This window comes from Misgurnus anguillicaudatus, chromosome 2 (genome assembly GCF_027580225.2).
Source record: "Misgurnus anguillicaudatus chromosome 2, ASM2758022v2, whole genome shotgun sequence".
NCBI lineage: Eukaryota > Metazoa > Chordata > Actinopteri > Cypriniformes > Cobitidae > Misgurnus > Misgurnus anguillicaudatus.
In genome coordinates, this window is record NC_073338.2 from 30950010 (window position 1) to 30965912 (window position 15903).

At 34.9% G+C, this 15903-nt stretch overlaps 1 protein-coding gene across 2 annotated transcripts in view; it reads left to right on the top strand.

Moving 5' to 3' along the window:
• pbx1a (pre-B-cell leukemia homeobox 1a) overlaps positions 1 to 12764 on the top strand; it is a 72340-nt gene extending 59576 nt beyond the window's left edge. The window contains exons 6-9 of one of the 2 annotated variants that reach the window (XM_055202560.2): positions 168 to 327; positions 3711 to 3820; positions 6481 to 6570; positions 10249 to 12764. In XM_055202560.2, coding sequence (XP_055058535.1) covers positions 168 to 327; positions 3711 to 3820; positions 6481 to 6570; positions 10249 to 10341 — 453 coding nt within the window. In that variant the 3' untranslated portion in view covers positions 10342 to 12764. The remainder of the gene's footprint in view (positions 1 to 167; positions 328 to 3710; positions 3821 to 6480; positions 6571 to 10248) is intronic. The other variant, XM_055202561.2, reaches the window with a different exon arrangement.
• The last annotated feature ends 3139 nt before the right edge of the window (positions 12765 to 15903 follow it).

The window sequence follows — 15903 nt, forward strand, 5'->3', positions numbered from 1 at the left end:
TCTTCAATGGTGAGGAAAGAGTTAAAGGTTCATTATGTTCTTTAAGTCCACGAAAAACTAAGTCTGTTTAAGTAATCATGCAATAAACTCCAACAATTTTTATAAAAAAGGTTGCACTTCTGAACACTCCTCCTGTTTACTACATACTATATTTGATGTCTTTTCAGGTATCCAACTGGTTTGGAAACAAGAGGATCAGATACAAGAAAAACATTGGCAAATTCCAAGAAGAAGCCAACATGTATGCCGCCCGAACCGCAGCTAACGCATCAAGCGTCTCCACCCACGGCAGCCAAGCCAACTCGCCATCCACACCAAATTCAGCCGGTGAGCGCTGTGTTTAAAACTACACACAAGCAATATGTGCATGTTCACAAACAATTTTAGGATACCTCAGACAGCTTTTTTAGCCCTTCTCCAAAGGAGTAATTGCAGTGTGATTATATTATGCTGAGCACACCAACGACACAAATTGCAGCTACTGCAAATCACTACTGTAGCTGCTTGTGAAGCGGTCGCACAAATCAACCCATGTAATTGTGTGCCTGTTACTGGCTTAATGTCACCAACTGAAAGTGAGCGCAAATAACATCATCGAAGTAACGTTTTGGATATTCCACATTAATGCACTCCTTTTACTGTAGTTTTCCCATAATGCCTCTCAGTAAGAGATCTTCACTCTTCTTCTTACCCTACATCAGCAACTTGGCCTGCAGCGTAGCTCAAATAAAAATACTGTTGTGCTTTTCTTTTAACCATCAACAATTCACCGCTTACTCCCTCTTTAGTTCCAGACTCTTGGGGTTTGCAATATTACAAAACAGTCATTTGGCTGAAGTGAGATTTTGCTTTTTGCTAGTACAAAAAACACACGCAAGGTACCAGCATGGTCGGCCAAAAGTCGTTGTCTAGCTGACCTCATGGATGGATGGTCAATCCTTTTTTTCCTATAGCCTTGAAGTGATTATAGCTCCATGTACATTTGATTAGTGCCCTGCAGCGCTTTAAGCGGAAATTAGGTTAAGGCACGCTCTCTTTTAAACATCTGGGGAATTCTCGTCCATTAAAAGACAAATAGCATTCTTTGATTCCTTATGTGACTCAATTTGCACGTCCTGAATGACTTGGCTAAAGCATCGAGATGCAGTGCTAACCATTACAGATTGTGACTGTTTTATCAATAACAGCCCTTTTTCTTTTTCGCCTGTCATTGTTCTTGAAATACTTTATCAGCTGTTATAGATTGTTTTTGTGCTGTGCCAAGATGTGATATATATGCTTGTGGCATTTACAAACTGTTACAAAACCTAGCGTGCTGTCTATAACTTAAGTGAACTGGAAGTTCATTCACAATTGATTTCAATTACATATGATATTTAAAAAAAATACTTAAAAAATACAAAAAGGACAGAAATATTGAGTGAAATATTTAATACTCTAATATTGTAGGAAATAATATATAAAATAATACTTATAATATACTTGTTGTGTGTATATATAATACATTTTATGTATAGTATATGTTTAAAATTGTTGCCGTGTATTCTGGGATTGGTTATACAATATCTTAGAACTAAACACATCTTAATAAAGTGCTGCAAGAATTACGTATTTTTGTAGGCTAACCCGGAAGTTTGCTCACAAAAAAGCCAATTCATTTTTTTCATAGACTTTTGCATTAGCACAAAAAATAAGCTCTGTATATAACAAAAGTTTATGACATGCACACGTTTTGTCCAACAAGTTAGTCTTCTGTATGAATTTGAAGTGTAAATGCTTTTACTGGAAATATAAAAAGCAACATTTTTTTTTTTATAAATTCATAAAAGTTGTCTTCATCTGTGAAAACGTGTAATTGTCACAGAGCTACTTTTTTCTCAATAGTCCAAAAATCTATGGGAAAAATTAACTTCCGAGTTAGCCTATAAAATATGTCATACCTTTGGCACCCAACACTGAAAAAAAATGATTCATTGAATTTAATAAATTTTTTTAAGGTAAGTGGTTGCAATCAATATATTTAAGCTACATTTAAACAAAAAAGATTAGTAAAGTAAAATAAAAATAAAACTTTTGTTTAAATGTAGCTTAAATAAATTGATTCCAACCACTTACCTTAAAAAAAATGATTAAATTCAATTAATCATTTTTTTCAGTGTATATGGCATCTTTGGTACAATCAATGACTATTTTTACATGTACACCAATAATACAACCTGATCTTATGAATTTCCGTGAGATAGTCACATAATTTTTTGCAAATTTTTCAGTGGCATTCTCACGGATTTTCGCATTTTTCCGTGGCCCTACAATAGACTTTTTTCCGTGGCATTCTCATGGATTGGTTACTCAACTGTTTTGTCCTATTTTCTTACCATTGTCGCTTCGATTTAGGGTTAGATTTACAAAAAATGCATCCTTATCCAAACCCAACTCTAACCTCAACGCCAGGCGACAATTGTTTAAAGTTTAGAAAATATAAAAGAATAAATCAGAAAAAATAGTATAAACCAATACTTAAAGATGCAGTGTGTACATTTTAGCGGCATCTAGTGGTGAGGTTGCGAATTGCAACCAACGGCGTTGTCCACTGCTCACCCCTCGCTTTTGAAACACATAGAGAAGCTAAGGTAGCTGCCACCGGACAAACATGTCATCGTCGGAGACAACTTAGTAAAAAAATTGTCCGTTAAGGGCTTCTGTAGAAAAATGGCGGTATAAAATGGTGACTTCCATGTAAGCGGACCCTCTTTGTATGTAGATAAAAAGGTCTCGTTCTAAGGTAATAAACACATAACGGTTCATTATGAAAGGTCTTTGTACACCCCTGATAATGTAGTTTTTGTATATTATTTTGCATTTCTGTCAAGAGATTCTTCTAAAAATTACACACTGCACCTTTAAAGTGACATACTAATGCAAACACCAAATCTAACCCTAAGAGAATGCCACGGAAAAAGTAGCAAAAAAATTCTGTGACTATCCCACAGAACTTTGTGAGATCATGTTGCATAATGCGATTATTTTTAATAATCACAGAAAGATGTTTACATGACTGGGGCTGACCTATTAACTCCTGTTTACATGCAGTTTTTATTTTCTGTTTATTCACTAATGATTGTGCTTATTATTCACAAATAATGATAAACTCACATACTCTCCACTGTTTTAATTTACTTACGTTAAATGACAAACATGTTCTTATGGACATAATTCTGTACCATGATGAAGACAGAAATATTATGATAGTGCCTGTGGAGGTTTTATACGCTGCTGTCGCGTACATGTTTATGCGGTATAGATGCAATTAAAGTGTTTACATGACAGCATACTGGGATTAAAAATGGTGCTTGCTGCGATTATGACCTTAATCGCATTATTTTTTATCAAAGTACTGTGTTTACATGTGGTAAGGTATAATCGCAATATTGCCCAAATCCCATTATAATCACATTATGATGGTGCATGTAAACGTGGTCAATCATTGGGTGCATGTGTTTGATTCCTGATGCTGTCTTTAGGTTTTAAAACAGAGGTAATGTGCCTTGTGCCTGTATGGTTTTAGCACATACAGTAACTCTCATATACTTATACTGTAGTAAAAGCTCTGCACTACTAACCCTCTTTACTTCAGTCTTACTGTTGCATGACTCTGTGTCTTGTCTTTATCTATCCCTGTATCTCTCTTTCTCCTTCTCTTTTACTCTTAGGTTCTGCTGGTTCTTTTAACATGAACTCCGGGGATTTGTTCATGAGTGTGCAGTCTCTGAATGGGGACTCATACCAGGGGGCTCAAGTCGGGGCCAACGTTCAGTCACAGGTAGGGAAAGCTGTTAGGGTAGGAGGCAGTTGACTGTAACTAATTTCATTCAATTAAATCCAGTCACACATTGCGCTGTCATAATGGCACGTCTGTTACTGATGCTCACAAAATTAAGTCAGGGTGACTGTGGTTTACCCAGCAGGCCTTGCTCCATTATTTCTCAAATTCTTTTTTTGTGTTTATTGAAATTCTAAGAAAGGACCCTGTGAATTGTGGCATTGTGTTTTTGTGGGGTGCTTTTGTTCATTTTCGTTTACTTCTTGAGAAGCAAACACATGCAGATATAGAGTTATTTTATTGTTATATATTGTGTGTGTGCATGTTTGTGTTTGGTGTGCTTGCCTATTTATATAAAATGTCAAATGTGCCTGCTATGTTACAATGGCACACTGTGTCATAACTGATCAAATAGTCATCATTTTGTTGCATATCATACCTTCATCCTTGTCACAACAAAATGCATCTCACATCATCCGCCTGCTCATCTCAGTGGCCGTCCTGTGTAAATATCTGTACACGATGTGCCTTCGACCTTGAGAAGGGACCAAGGTTACAGTTTCCCTCAAGCTCTCATATGCTGGTCTGTGGCTATTGTCAACTTCCAAATGAATAGAGCATTAAAGACAGTCTTGGAAACAATACAGCTCTTATCAGTGGGTTTGCATATCTGTCACGCTGTCACAACCACCACCACTGCCGCCTGACCTTGCCCGGCACGCTGAGTCCAAACACGGGATGCTTCCGTTTCTTCCCGTTTGATGTTTTTCTCCCATTTGAATCCACTATTCCGAAGGCTCGGGGTGTTTCATAAATATTCAGTGCCGGAATCCCTTAGGAAATTTTCGCAAATGAGTTCATGCGGTGCAAGAATTACATGAGAGAGATTTTCTTTTACACAAGGTTATTTAGGGTGGTTTGTTAGTGCCGAGTTGCTGTATATGTTTGGACTTGATTATAGTGTTGGATTCTGCTTGATAATTTAGTTTTATGTTAAATTTAGTTTCCAGGGACTTTACAGGAATAAGGGCAAAAAGTTATTGAAACTTCTAAAAATGAAGCCTGTTTGTTTTCTTGGTAACACTTTAGAGTAAGGTATTAGCTTAATGAAAAGTATAGTTTTTCAAAATGTATTTTTGTTAATGTTAGTTAATGTCAATACAATTATTCAAGTTTATGGTGCATTAATTAATGTTAATAGTTACAACGCCTCATTTGATAAATTTTAGTAAATGCCAAATTTAACATAACAAAGTATTGTGCATTAATAGTTAGCAAATGCATTAACTAATTGTTAACAAATAAAGAGTTTGGTGCCAAAACGCAATAAACACCATTTTTTATTAGTTAACACCAAAATCAGTACTGTATCTGGTCAGTATTAAAAAGTAAATTCTTAATTGTACGCAAAATCCGATATCCGCTGTGTTATTCTGTCATCTGTTTTCTCTTTTCTTTTTCCTCATCTACTTTGTGATCAACAAACAAATACAAAATAATACTTTTGATGGCATTGACAAACCTGTGGTGGTTTCTGTGGCAGGGAAGAAACGTAAGCCATCAAAACCTAATAACTTTCATGAAAGGCACTCGGCAAAGGAAAAATGCCAGCTGTTCTTGTTCTCACGCGACAGCATGAAGCTTCTGTCATGCTAACACATTGTCCCCAGCGGATCTTATGAAAAACGTTCCATTATTTTACTCGAAGTCAATGAAAATCAAGCAGGGCCAAAACATTTTACAGCTGATCGCTGTCAGAAATGTTAGCAACGACGTTCCAAAGATGACAGCAGCAATGACAGTGTTATTAATATGACAAAGTAAGTGTTTTGATTAATGCCATTAATGTTTATTTTTAATCAGTGTAACCACTAGTTAACTAAATGACTATAACATGGCAAAGATGAATGCACGTTTATATATTGATTCAATAGATTTATAGCATTAAAAAAACTTTTCATTGATTTATTGCATTTTGCAGAAAAAATAATTTTTTATGTTATTATAACTTAAAGATGCTATGTGAAAGTTTGTAACAGAAAATAGTGGTTTTCATCTCGTCACTTTTTTGGTATAGAAAACACGTTTTTACTGAAATTAGTCAAAATGGATTTATTGCGTTTTGGAACCAAACTCTTCAAATACAACCTTATTGCAATGTGTTACCATTTCTTTTTCTAACCGAATGGTTGCTTAACCTTAGGGACTGTTGTGTGTCAATTTCAGGAGGCTATAATAATACAGAAGGTATTTTTGGCAGCTTTGTTACCAAAATTTGGAATTTAACTAAATTTTTTTATTGTATCTTTTGCTCTTAAATTTTGCTATGGTCTACCATTAAACAGTAAATAACTTTTACTGTTAAATTGAATAGACAACATATACAAGCACATGGGAACTCAAATTGTACCAGATTCATAAAATCCTATTTATTGTATTTTTTTTTACATTGAATTCAAAAAATCTTTTCCACCAATTTGTTAATACCACTGTAAACATCAGTTCAGGTACAATGTGTGTCTGGTCTGATATCTACAACACAAACATTTCACCCAGCATTTGATGACCTTTTCAGTTGCCTTTTCCGTGACCTTTTCTCAGCACAAACGTCTTTGTTTGCATCAGTATTGTCTGACCCCGTTTTTTGTTTCTGTCTGCAGGTGGATACTCTTCGCCATGTTATCAGTCAGACAGGCGGATACAGTGAAAGCCTAGCTGCCAGTCAGATATACAGTCCACAGGGCATCAATGTGAGTCCAAACCGCCATTCTGTCTCTTTTGTCTCTGCTTTTTGTACTTTAATCCCACAACAGTTATAAGCAGTTATGTTATGTCATGGCAGTATTTATTATGTATTACTTTACCTCAAGTTTTAGTGTGAAACGGTTTTTGCACTGATGCCAGATCATTATTAATTATTTGGTATGAATTATCAGATTTTTCAATTTGCTTTGATTTTTACAAATTTATTAATTTTTTAAAACAGTTTAAAATTTATTGTTTATTTAAAATAGACTTTTCTCTATGTGCTATAATATTTTTTTTAAGGTGAATTTTGAGGTGAATTTCAATTATATAGCACTCCTCTTGCTGGCTGGTGCCATACTGATCATTGGTGCCAGGGGCAAAAGTGCCCTAGCAGCGGTCACCAAGGCGACCATAAATTTCAATACCTAAGATTGTCAGCATTACCATGGCATCTTCAGTCACACAAATACCGGCAACACCAAACAAGCCTGGACACTGGTGCTAGTCTCACCACCAGTTATACTCTTTCTTGCATATATAAGCCTCTGATGCTGGTGTGTTAACCAACGGACCAGATCTCAACCCATCAGTGTTGTACTGGGGGAGGAGTGTTTAATAGAGAGAGAAATGAGAGCACAAGCGGCAGAAGCCAGCATGTAAAATCCACAGCGACAAGCTGTGTCGCCAGTAGAGGAAATTGATCAGACAGTCTCAAGGGAGGGTTGAGTAGAGATTTGGGACAGCAATCCAAGCGCATTGGTCATATCACACATCTGCCACCTTAACAGCACTGACAGGAAGCCAGCAAAGTGTGAGGAGGGAAAAAAAGACAAACACACAAACATGGTCTCTCTATATAGCTCCTCTGAAGCAGAGCTGGACGTATCCCCATTGAAGTGACCTAGCATTTCTGTGCCGTTTCTGTCTGATGTGTGCATGGTTTTGTCAGCACGACTTAAATGATTTGAAACATAATATTTGTTGTCATATTTACACTTGCTGCAAGGAAATTTGAAAGGACATTTTAAATATTTGTGACCCTGCCTGGAAAACCCAGCCAAAGTCATTTTTTGTGTTTTGCTGTTTTTACATAAAATCATCTAACATGATGTAAAGAAAATTCTTGTGAAAATATAACCTTGATATCTTTAATATTGACAGAGTAAGACCACGTCAAAGATTGAAGTCAATGTAAAATCAAATCAAACTTTGATGCTACTAATCTTATATATCCAGACTTTAGCCCAGGGTAACTTTTTTTCCAAATTTGACCCTGAATCACAAAATCAGTTCCAAGTAGCATATATTTGTAGCAAAAGCCAAAAATAGGCATGGGCCGGTTACCGGTTTCAATGTATACAGAGGTTTTAAGGTTTCAAAACCACTTAAATGTTCTGTGATACCGTCTCTAAGGTATGAGCTGTGTTTATACAAAATTCATTAAGTCATTAAGTCATGTGATTGATTCAATGTTTACGTTTAATATACATTACGGAAATATTATTTATTCTTTGAAAGCATATTATAATTTGAAGGCTTTATTTTTACCTGGCATTTGAAAATAACACATTTTAGTGTTGCAATGGCAATACAGCAACACCGTGAAACCATGGTATTTTTGGTAAAGGTTATCATACCGCCAGAATCTTATACCGACCATGCCTAGCCAAAAATATGGTTCAAAACAATTGGTTCAAATTTTTATAATGCCAAATATCAGAATATTCCATTCTTATTCCATGAAGATATTTTATAAATTTCCTACTGTAAATATATATAAAAATATTTATTATTAGTAATATGTGTTGCTAAGGACTAAAGGAGATTTCTAAATACTTTTAGAATATTTTTTACACCATCAGATTCTAGATTTTCAAATACAAACCATGCATATGGAAAGCTTTTTAATTCTGCCTTCAGATGAATCTAATATTTTTGCTGACAATATAATTTTAATGAGAACAAAAACAAAAGTCCCTACTGCATTAAAATAAATAAGTTTAAATTATTGCTTTAACTTTTTAAAGTACAACACATTTCTTATAGTCACTCCAAAAACTAATTTAAAGGTGCCAAAGAATGCATTGCAATAATAAGTTAAATTGTTCTTTGATATTTATATAGAATGTATGTAACTTTATTTAGTGCAAAAATGATCCAGAAACATTTTGACATGTCCGTTTACAACTCTAGGATTTGTCCTCTAAATAAAATGGTCTATTTTTGCCCTATTTGAAGGGTCATGAATAATAATATTGAGCTCTACTCTGATTGCTCTGCTCTGAGGCTCATTTCAGTAGCTCACATTAGTAAACATTTTAACAACTTTGTACTTAATTTAATGTGTAATTTAATGTTGGAGACGTACAGCTGGACTGTGACATCACAGTCGGTGTTATGTTGAGATCGGCCTGTTTTCCAGCAGTATTTTGCGTGCATGAGGTTTACATAAAAATGAGAAAACAAGGCTAATGATATGTCATTACCATGTAGCTCTTATTATTCATCTATACCTAGGTAAATACAGTTTTTATTCTATGGCACCTTTAATGTATAAATATGAAGAGTTTCGTTGCAAAACAAGATAACTTCGTTTTTTTACTTTTTACGAAATCTCGTTTTTTGGTTGTGCATTCCAATTAATATCAATTCAACTGCAGTTGGTTTGTTTTGATTTAAACCTTAATAACTTAAAAAATACTGCTAAGTAGCACCATAAAACAAAATAATAACATGATAACATAATAATAAACATGTTTTGACAAAAATGTTAAAAACGGATTTATCTCGTTTTGCAACGAAACTCTTCATATATAAATTTACCCCCTTCTTGATTACCGAGTCAATGATTAAAGACAAAATAATATGTAGTATGTATACTCCTCAGTTTATACATAAAAAAGCAAAAATAAATGGCAGCACCACAACGTTTTCATAGTAACGCTGTGATAATGTAGCGGGAGAACGCGTCTCAATTTTTCAGCAAATTCACTGTCTTAAATAACATGATGTTTTTCTTTCCTCACCCAGATAAGTTATTCCTCTTTATTCCAGTTGTGGATAATGACAGCCTGAGACATAAAGCATTTATGTGGGGGAGCTTTCCTCGAGCCCATGCGCTGTAATTATGCCTTTGAAATAGACATAGGGTGTCACCAAAGCTGAAGATTTGAAAAGTTTTTTCCCTCCCCGCTCTGCTCTTTCTTTTTGATTACAGACTGCCTCTATCTAAAATAACAGGCTGGGAAAATAAGAGGCTGCCAAAGCCCATTTCTAGTCCTTTTTCTGATGGCATGGAAATTGCTATTAATGCCCCAAATGCTCTTTAGGCAACCTGTCTCCCAGACATGAAATGGCCTCAATTTTAGGTGCCCATTATACTTTCATTCCTTTAGCCAATGTGATAATTTGCAATAATTGATTCCTCCATCATCTGTCTTTGAAAATCATGTCTTGGAAATGACTCGTAATACGTGGCGTAATATCGCTCCTTTTATTGCTTCGTTTTGTGACTCATTCTCTCGAAATTGTGTTGATTGTAAGAGAATTTGTTATTGTCTCTCTCGTTAAGGTTTTACGTGAGGCTTGCTTTGGTAATATTTTGGAAATCACTGCAGATGAAACATTTATCATTTTTATAATTCCCCTGGACTTTTGTTTGTCTTTTTTCTTCATCAAAGGCAAACGGCGGCTGGCAGGACGCCCCAACACCCTCTTCAGTGACCTCGCCCACAGAAGGACCCGGGAGTGTCCATTCTGACACCTCCAACTGATCAGCACCGTCCATCTTCACAGACACACTGGATCTTCAGACTGCTCTCACTAAAGATCTGCTCCTCTCCGCAGGCTGGGCTTCATATCCCACACCGGTCATCTACAACACCAACTTATCATCATGGAACATTTGGGATACTTTACAAGATTTTCGAAAAACAATTATGAATTTAAAAGAAAAGAAAAAATCTGTAAAATGACAAAGATGTGTTTGTACAGTTTTCACAGTGTATTTTAGGTGCCACAGGACGACTAACTAACCTGTGATGTTTCATTTTTTGAGGCTATTGATAATGATTGAACAACCAGTCATTGTGTTTCAATTTAAATGCTTCATTCTACCTCTCAGCAAAAGTAAAACAATGAAAAAAATAAAATGCAAAAGAGCAGTTTTTATTTTCTAAAAAAATGTTATTGATAACAGATGCCACTTGATCATGTATAGTGCTTGAGAGGAAGCTCTTGTTATCGGTACGTTCAGTCAATATTTTGTTCATTCATCACTAGTAAAAGTGACTATTTTTTTGTTCATTTGACTTGTTTTAAAGTTGCTTTTGTTGTTAATTTTTTTTTATTAATCTCTATAGATAATTCCTTTGACAATTCTCACCCTAAGCTAAACAGTTTTTATTCACACCCTTAAATTGGATGCGTTCCCTCACACATATTGTAGTCGAAGGTAAACTTTCTTTCAGCCGAAAGTGCAGTCCAAACACAAATCCGTCATCGTAGATTTCATTCCGACTCATTTCCTCACGCTGTTTGTTTTTGAGTCAATGAAAGTATAACTGATTACGGAAATGGCGGAAGCATCAAGTCATTATGGTCTATAATGACATTTCCTCCCCGCTCTCACTTTAGATTGCTTTCAAACGCTTTCTTCGTCTCTTTGCTCCCCTAAGTAAAGGAATTTGACCCAATAAGCTATATATTTTCTTTTGATTTAAACAGAAAGGTGCCCTGTACTACCCCAAGTTATGAAAAACAAGCACTAATGCTGTATATTATTCTGAGTTAATTGTGTTCCCTTTTAAAGATTGAGATTATTTTCCATACTGTAGATGGCTTTACAGAAGCAATGATCTTGAGTTTTTACCTGACAATGTTGTTGTAGGCTATAATTTCATGTAGCCGAGAGCCAACTGTGAGTGTACAGTTTTAGAAACTAACAGGCTCGCTGTATGTTTAACATTACAGTTGAGCTGTTAACCAAAATCTTTTGTATAAACTATGTAAAAGAAGATACATAGAAAAGAATATCACACTCATAATTGTTAAAATATTATTCATTTTCTGTTTCATTTTTGTAAAAAGTTGGGACTTTGGTATCTGACCTAGCCCTATACAACTGTACTCTTTTTGTTAGGTCTCCTGTCATTTTTTTGCCGACCAATTTGTGCTGCTGATGCCACTGTTTCGATTGGAAAAATCATGACTGATGTAGCTATTCTGTCTAATTGAAAAAAATGATGTCGAAAAATCCAATAGTTAACTAATTTTTGTTGAAAATATATCCCTGTCTGTCAAGGCTCCGGGTAATGAAGTTTGTTTTGCAGTACATTGAATCAGAATCCATTTAAACAGGGAAGTCATTAAGTTAATAAGATTTGGACATTTCGACGGTCACTCTTAGCTGTGTTGATGCAGGTACTGTACACTGTCTATATGGACCCTTTGCCCCTGAACAGAGAAAAATTGTCCTGAATCATCTCTGCTCTGATGTATATGTATTATTAATAAAACATGAGTGTCTAATATCATATTATGCCCCCTTAATTTGTGCTCCCTATCAAGTGTTCTACCAAAAACAGCTGAACAATTTCCAAAAGAGAAAAGAGAGTTGCGCCTGTTTAATGGATTTTGGAGGGAAGCGTTTCAGAATGTTCATTGCTACTCACTACCAAAACCAAAAATGTAAAAACCTGATAGTAGCTTATGTATAAGAAACAGAAATATGAGATATTTCATTGCCTTTGACTTCAATAATCGCTTTTTTTGTTATGTTTCCTGTTTTTATCTGTTGTTCAGCTCTCGTTGTGATATGACAACGGCAGTTATTACTTTTGAATAATCGTGTTAGTCCATATGAAAATACAAGCATACGTCATCTGTTATTTGAATGACACTTACGACACAAAATAACTTTTGCTGATGGTTGCCATTGTGAAAATGTATATATTTTGTGAAATAGACTTGACCGCACCTGCTATGAATGCATAGACTACACAATTATGTACCATATGAAACATTGAAGTCCAGACATTTGTTTGGGTTTTCCCCAAAATTCCCACAAACTTTGTCTCAAAATTGCCATGATTATCATCAATAAATGTTGTATTGCTCACTGAACAGTATTAATACACATCAGTATGTATTTTGTGAGATTTTCTTTTTTATTCATTTTTATAAAGGCTTTACAGGGTTTGATGATTTTCTTGTTCTCCGATTCATGTTTAGGGGCCAATTTTACCAAAATTCAAAGATATAAGGTATCAGATTCATATAAGCACATTTGGGATGAGTTTTGCAGACTGCTGGTCTAATAATCATTTCTTAGCTTTTGACATCTTAAGGTCAGGCCTTACCTTTACGTTGTTGCATGTGTTTTGCTTACAATAAAATACTGCAGTGTTTTCAGTAAATCCTGATGTATTTATTCTACACAGTTTTATTTACAATATGTAATAGAAAACACCATGATACATAATACATTTTAAAGACACTTGAAGAGACACTACACTTTTTTCAAAGTTTACTCATTTTCTCCCCTAGAGTTAAACATTTGATTCTTATCGTTTCGGAATCAATTCAGCCGATCTCCGCGTCCGCCGCTATCACTTCCAGCATAGCTAAAATCCTTTGAATCTGATTAGACCATTAGCATTGTGCTTAAAAATGACTAAAGAGTTTTGATATTTTTCCTATTTAAAAATGGACTTTTCTGTAGTTACATTGTGTACTAAGACCGACGGAAAATTAAAAGTTGTGATTTCAAGGCAAATATGGTTAGGACTATACTCATTCTGGCGTAATAATCAATGACTTTGCTGCCGTAACATGCATGGTTGCAGGAGATGGAATGATATTACGCACTGCCTGAAAATTGTCCCTTGCCATTGAAAGTTACTAAGAGGACTATTTTCGGCTGCTGCGTAATATCATTTAATTTTGTGTTGAAACACGCCAGCCTGGTGGTGAAATTACAATTCAGTCAGTTGGGTTCATCTTTAAAATTACATCACATATGAGGGGGACCTTGCCAACCTACTTATTTTTGTCTTCCTAAGCCCTGCCTTTCTGTCATTTCACCTAGCATATTTTTTATGAAAAGAAAAGAGGCTAAGAATGAAATTCATAATAAAAATTCAAGTAAGAAGTACTGTTTTCCACTAAACATATCATAAAATTTAAAATAAGTGTTCTTTATTCTTTGCAATGTGTTTGTTACCACCCCAACACTTAATTTTAAAAGAAAAAACTAAATGTACTTTTAATACTTTCATTAAAGGAACAGTGTGTAAGAAATTTTTATCAATTAATCATAAATTGGCCCTGATATGTCACTAGACATTAAGAAATCATTTTCATTTCAAATACTTATATTACTCACAACAGTGGTCCGGCCAGGATATTGTCGTTTAAAAAGTGAAGTTGCAGCCCTCAACTGATGTTTATGTTGTCATGTTGTGTATTTGCCACCAGTTGTGCGATTGCAGTACCAGTTTTAGCCACAAGTTTTTTTATTGCAGTACCAGTTTTGGCCACAATCCTACACACTGTTCCTTTAAAATACTGTATAGACGTAAGGTCTACCCTCCTGAGACCCAAGAAAAAAACTAAATTTACTTTTATTACTGTCATTAAAATAGACGTTCTACCCTCCTGAGACCTTACATTTATACAGTATTTTAATGAAAATACACTCTCAATTTTAGGTTTTTAAAAATTGCTGGGTTATTTGCAAACTAGCATTGTGTCAAAAGCAATGAACTCAGCTGTTGGGTTACAATGGGTTAAAACAACCAAGTTGGTCAGGTTCGTTTCTTTTTGATCCAACACTGGGATTAAAAATAACTCAGGATTTTTCAAAGTGTACATTTACATGTAGACTTTACATCTATCAAATAGTAATACAAATATTATTATTAAATTATTATAATATTATTATATTGTTTTATCATAACTCAAAGGGGCGGTTTCCCAGACAGGGTTTAGATTAATCCAGGACAAGGCCTTAGTTATATTAGGATGTTTAAGTTGTTTATACAAACAAATCTTACAAAAAAACATTACCGGTGTGCATCTTGAGACAAAAACAATGGCACTAATACATGTATGTTTTAAAATATTATGTCAGTGCAAGATGTTTTTAAATGAAGGCAGCTCAAACATGCATTTTAGTCTGGGACTAAGCTCTGTCTGGGAAACCACCCTAAAGCTTGGTTGTATAATAATCATAAAATATTACAACAATAAAGTTCCAACAATAAACAAAAAATCTTCCAGTCCTGAATTAAGCAGGAAAAAATACATTTTATATTTCTTTGTACTGTGAGTCTTACTAAACCAGCTCTAAAATATATCAAAGAACATCATTAAAGTCACTCTCACCCAGCATTCAGTAAATGTCATTGTGTCCTGTTTCACGGCTTGAGTTTTGTCATTCCCTCACACTGAGAATAAAAGTGGGCCAAGGTCAGCGGTCTGCAGCGGACCTCGACTTCGCATGTCCGTCAGGGTGTCCGCTTCTGGTCACAGAACAGCTTTGGGGTACTTGGCAATTTGTTTTTTATACATACATATTCTGGCAGCCATTTTTCAATGTCTTTAATGCGGGGGCTGGGAAGGGACGAGGTTTCAACATGTCTCCCACCTCCACAGGCCCAAACTGACCCAGTCTCCCACCTCTAAAGCCCAAACAACCCCACGTGTCATTCACACTGCCTAGACGTCCCGAATCGTTCTCATCCACATCCTTCTCTGAGATGCTCCTTGTCAACACGTAAGAGGGATGTGAACGTTAACAGAAATGCAATGTGAAATCATCCTTTATGATGTCAAGTCTTATTTCAGTTTCACAGGGGTTATATTGTTGTTGAAAAACACCAGATCTGCTGACACAAGACGTTAACATGGATTTAGATTAAAATCCTGATGATGTGGACATTCTGGTTAATTGAACAGTGTACTACAAACGTCCCTTCATTCTCTATGTTTAATAATATATGAATGGCTGATAAAAAAATTGTCCTTAGGCATTAAACAATATTATATAGATTTCTTTTTAAACAGAAATGTCATTACTTAAGCATTACTGCTAAGCAGTTCTTGCATTCTGTTAATATTTTAAAGCAATATAATATAATTTTTTTATTTGTGTTGGGAGTTTTTGCAAATGGACAAATTGACTTTTTGCGCTTTTAATTTAATTATTCTCTAAAGTGAAAAAAATATATATAGTAACTATATATAGTAACTTTAGAGAATAATTAAATTAAAAGCGCAAAAAGTCAATTTGTCCATTTGCAAAAACTCCCAACACAAATAAAAAAATTATATTG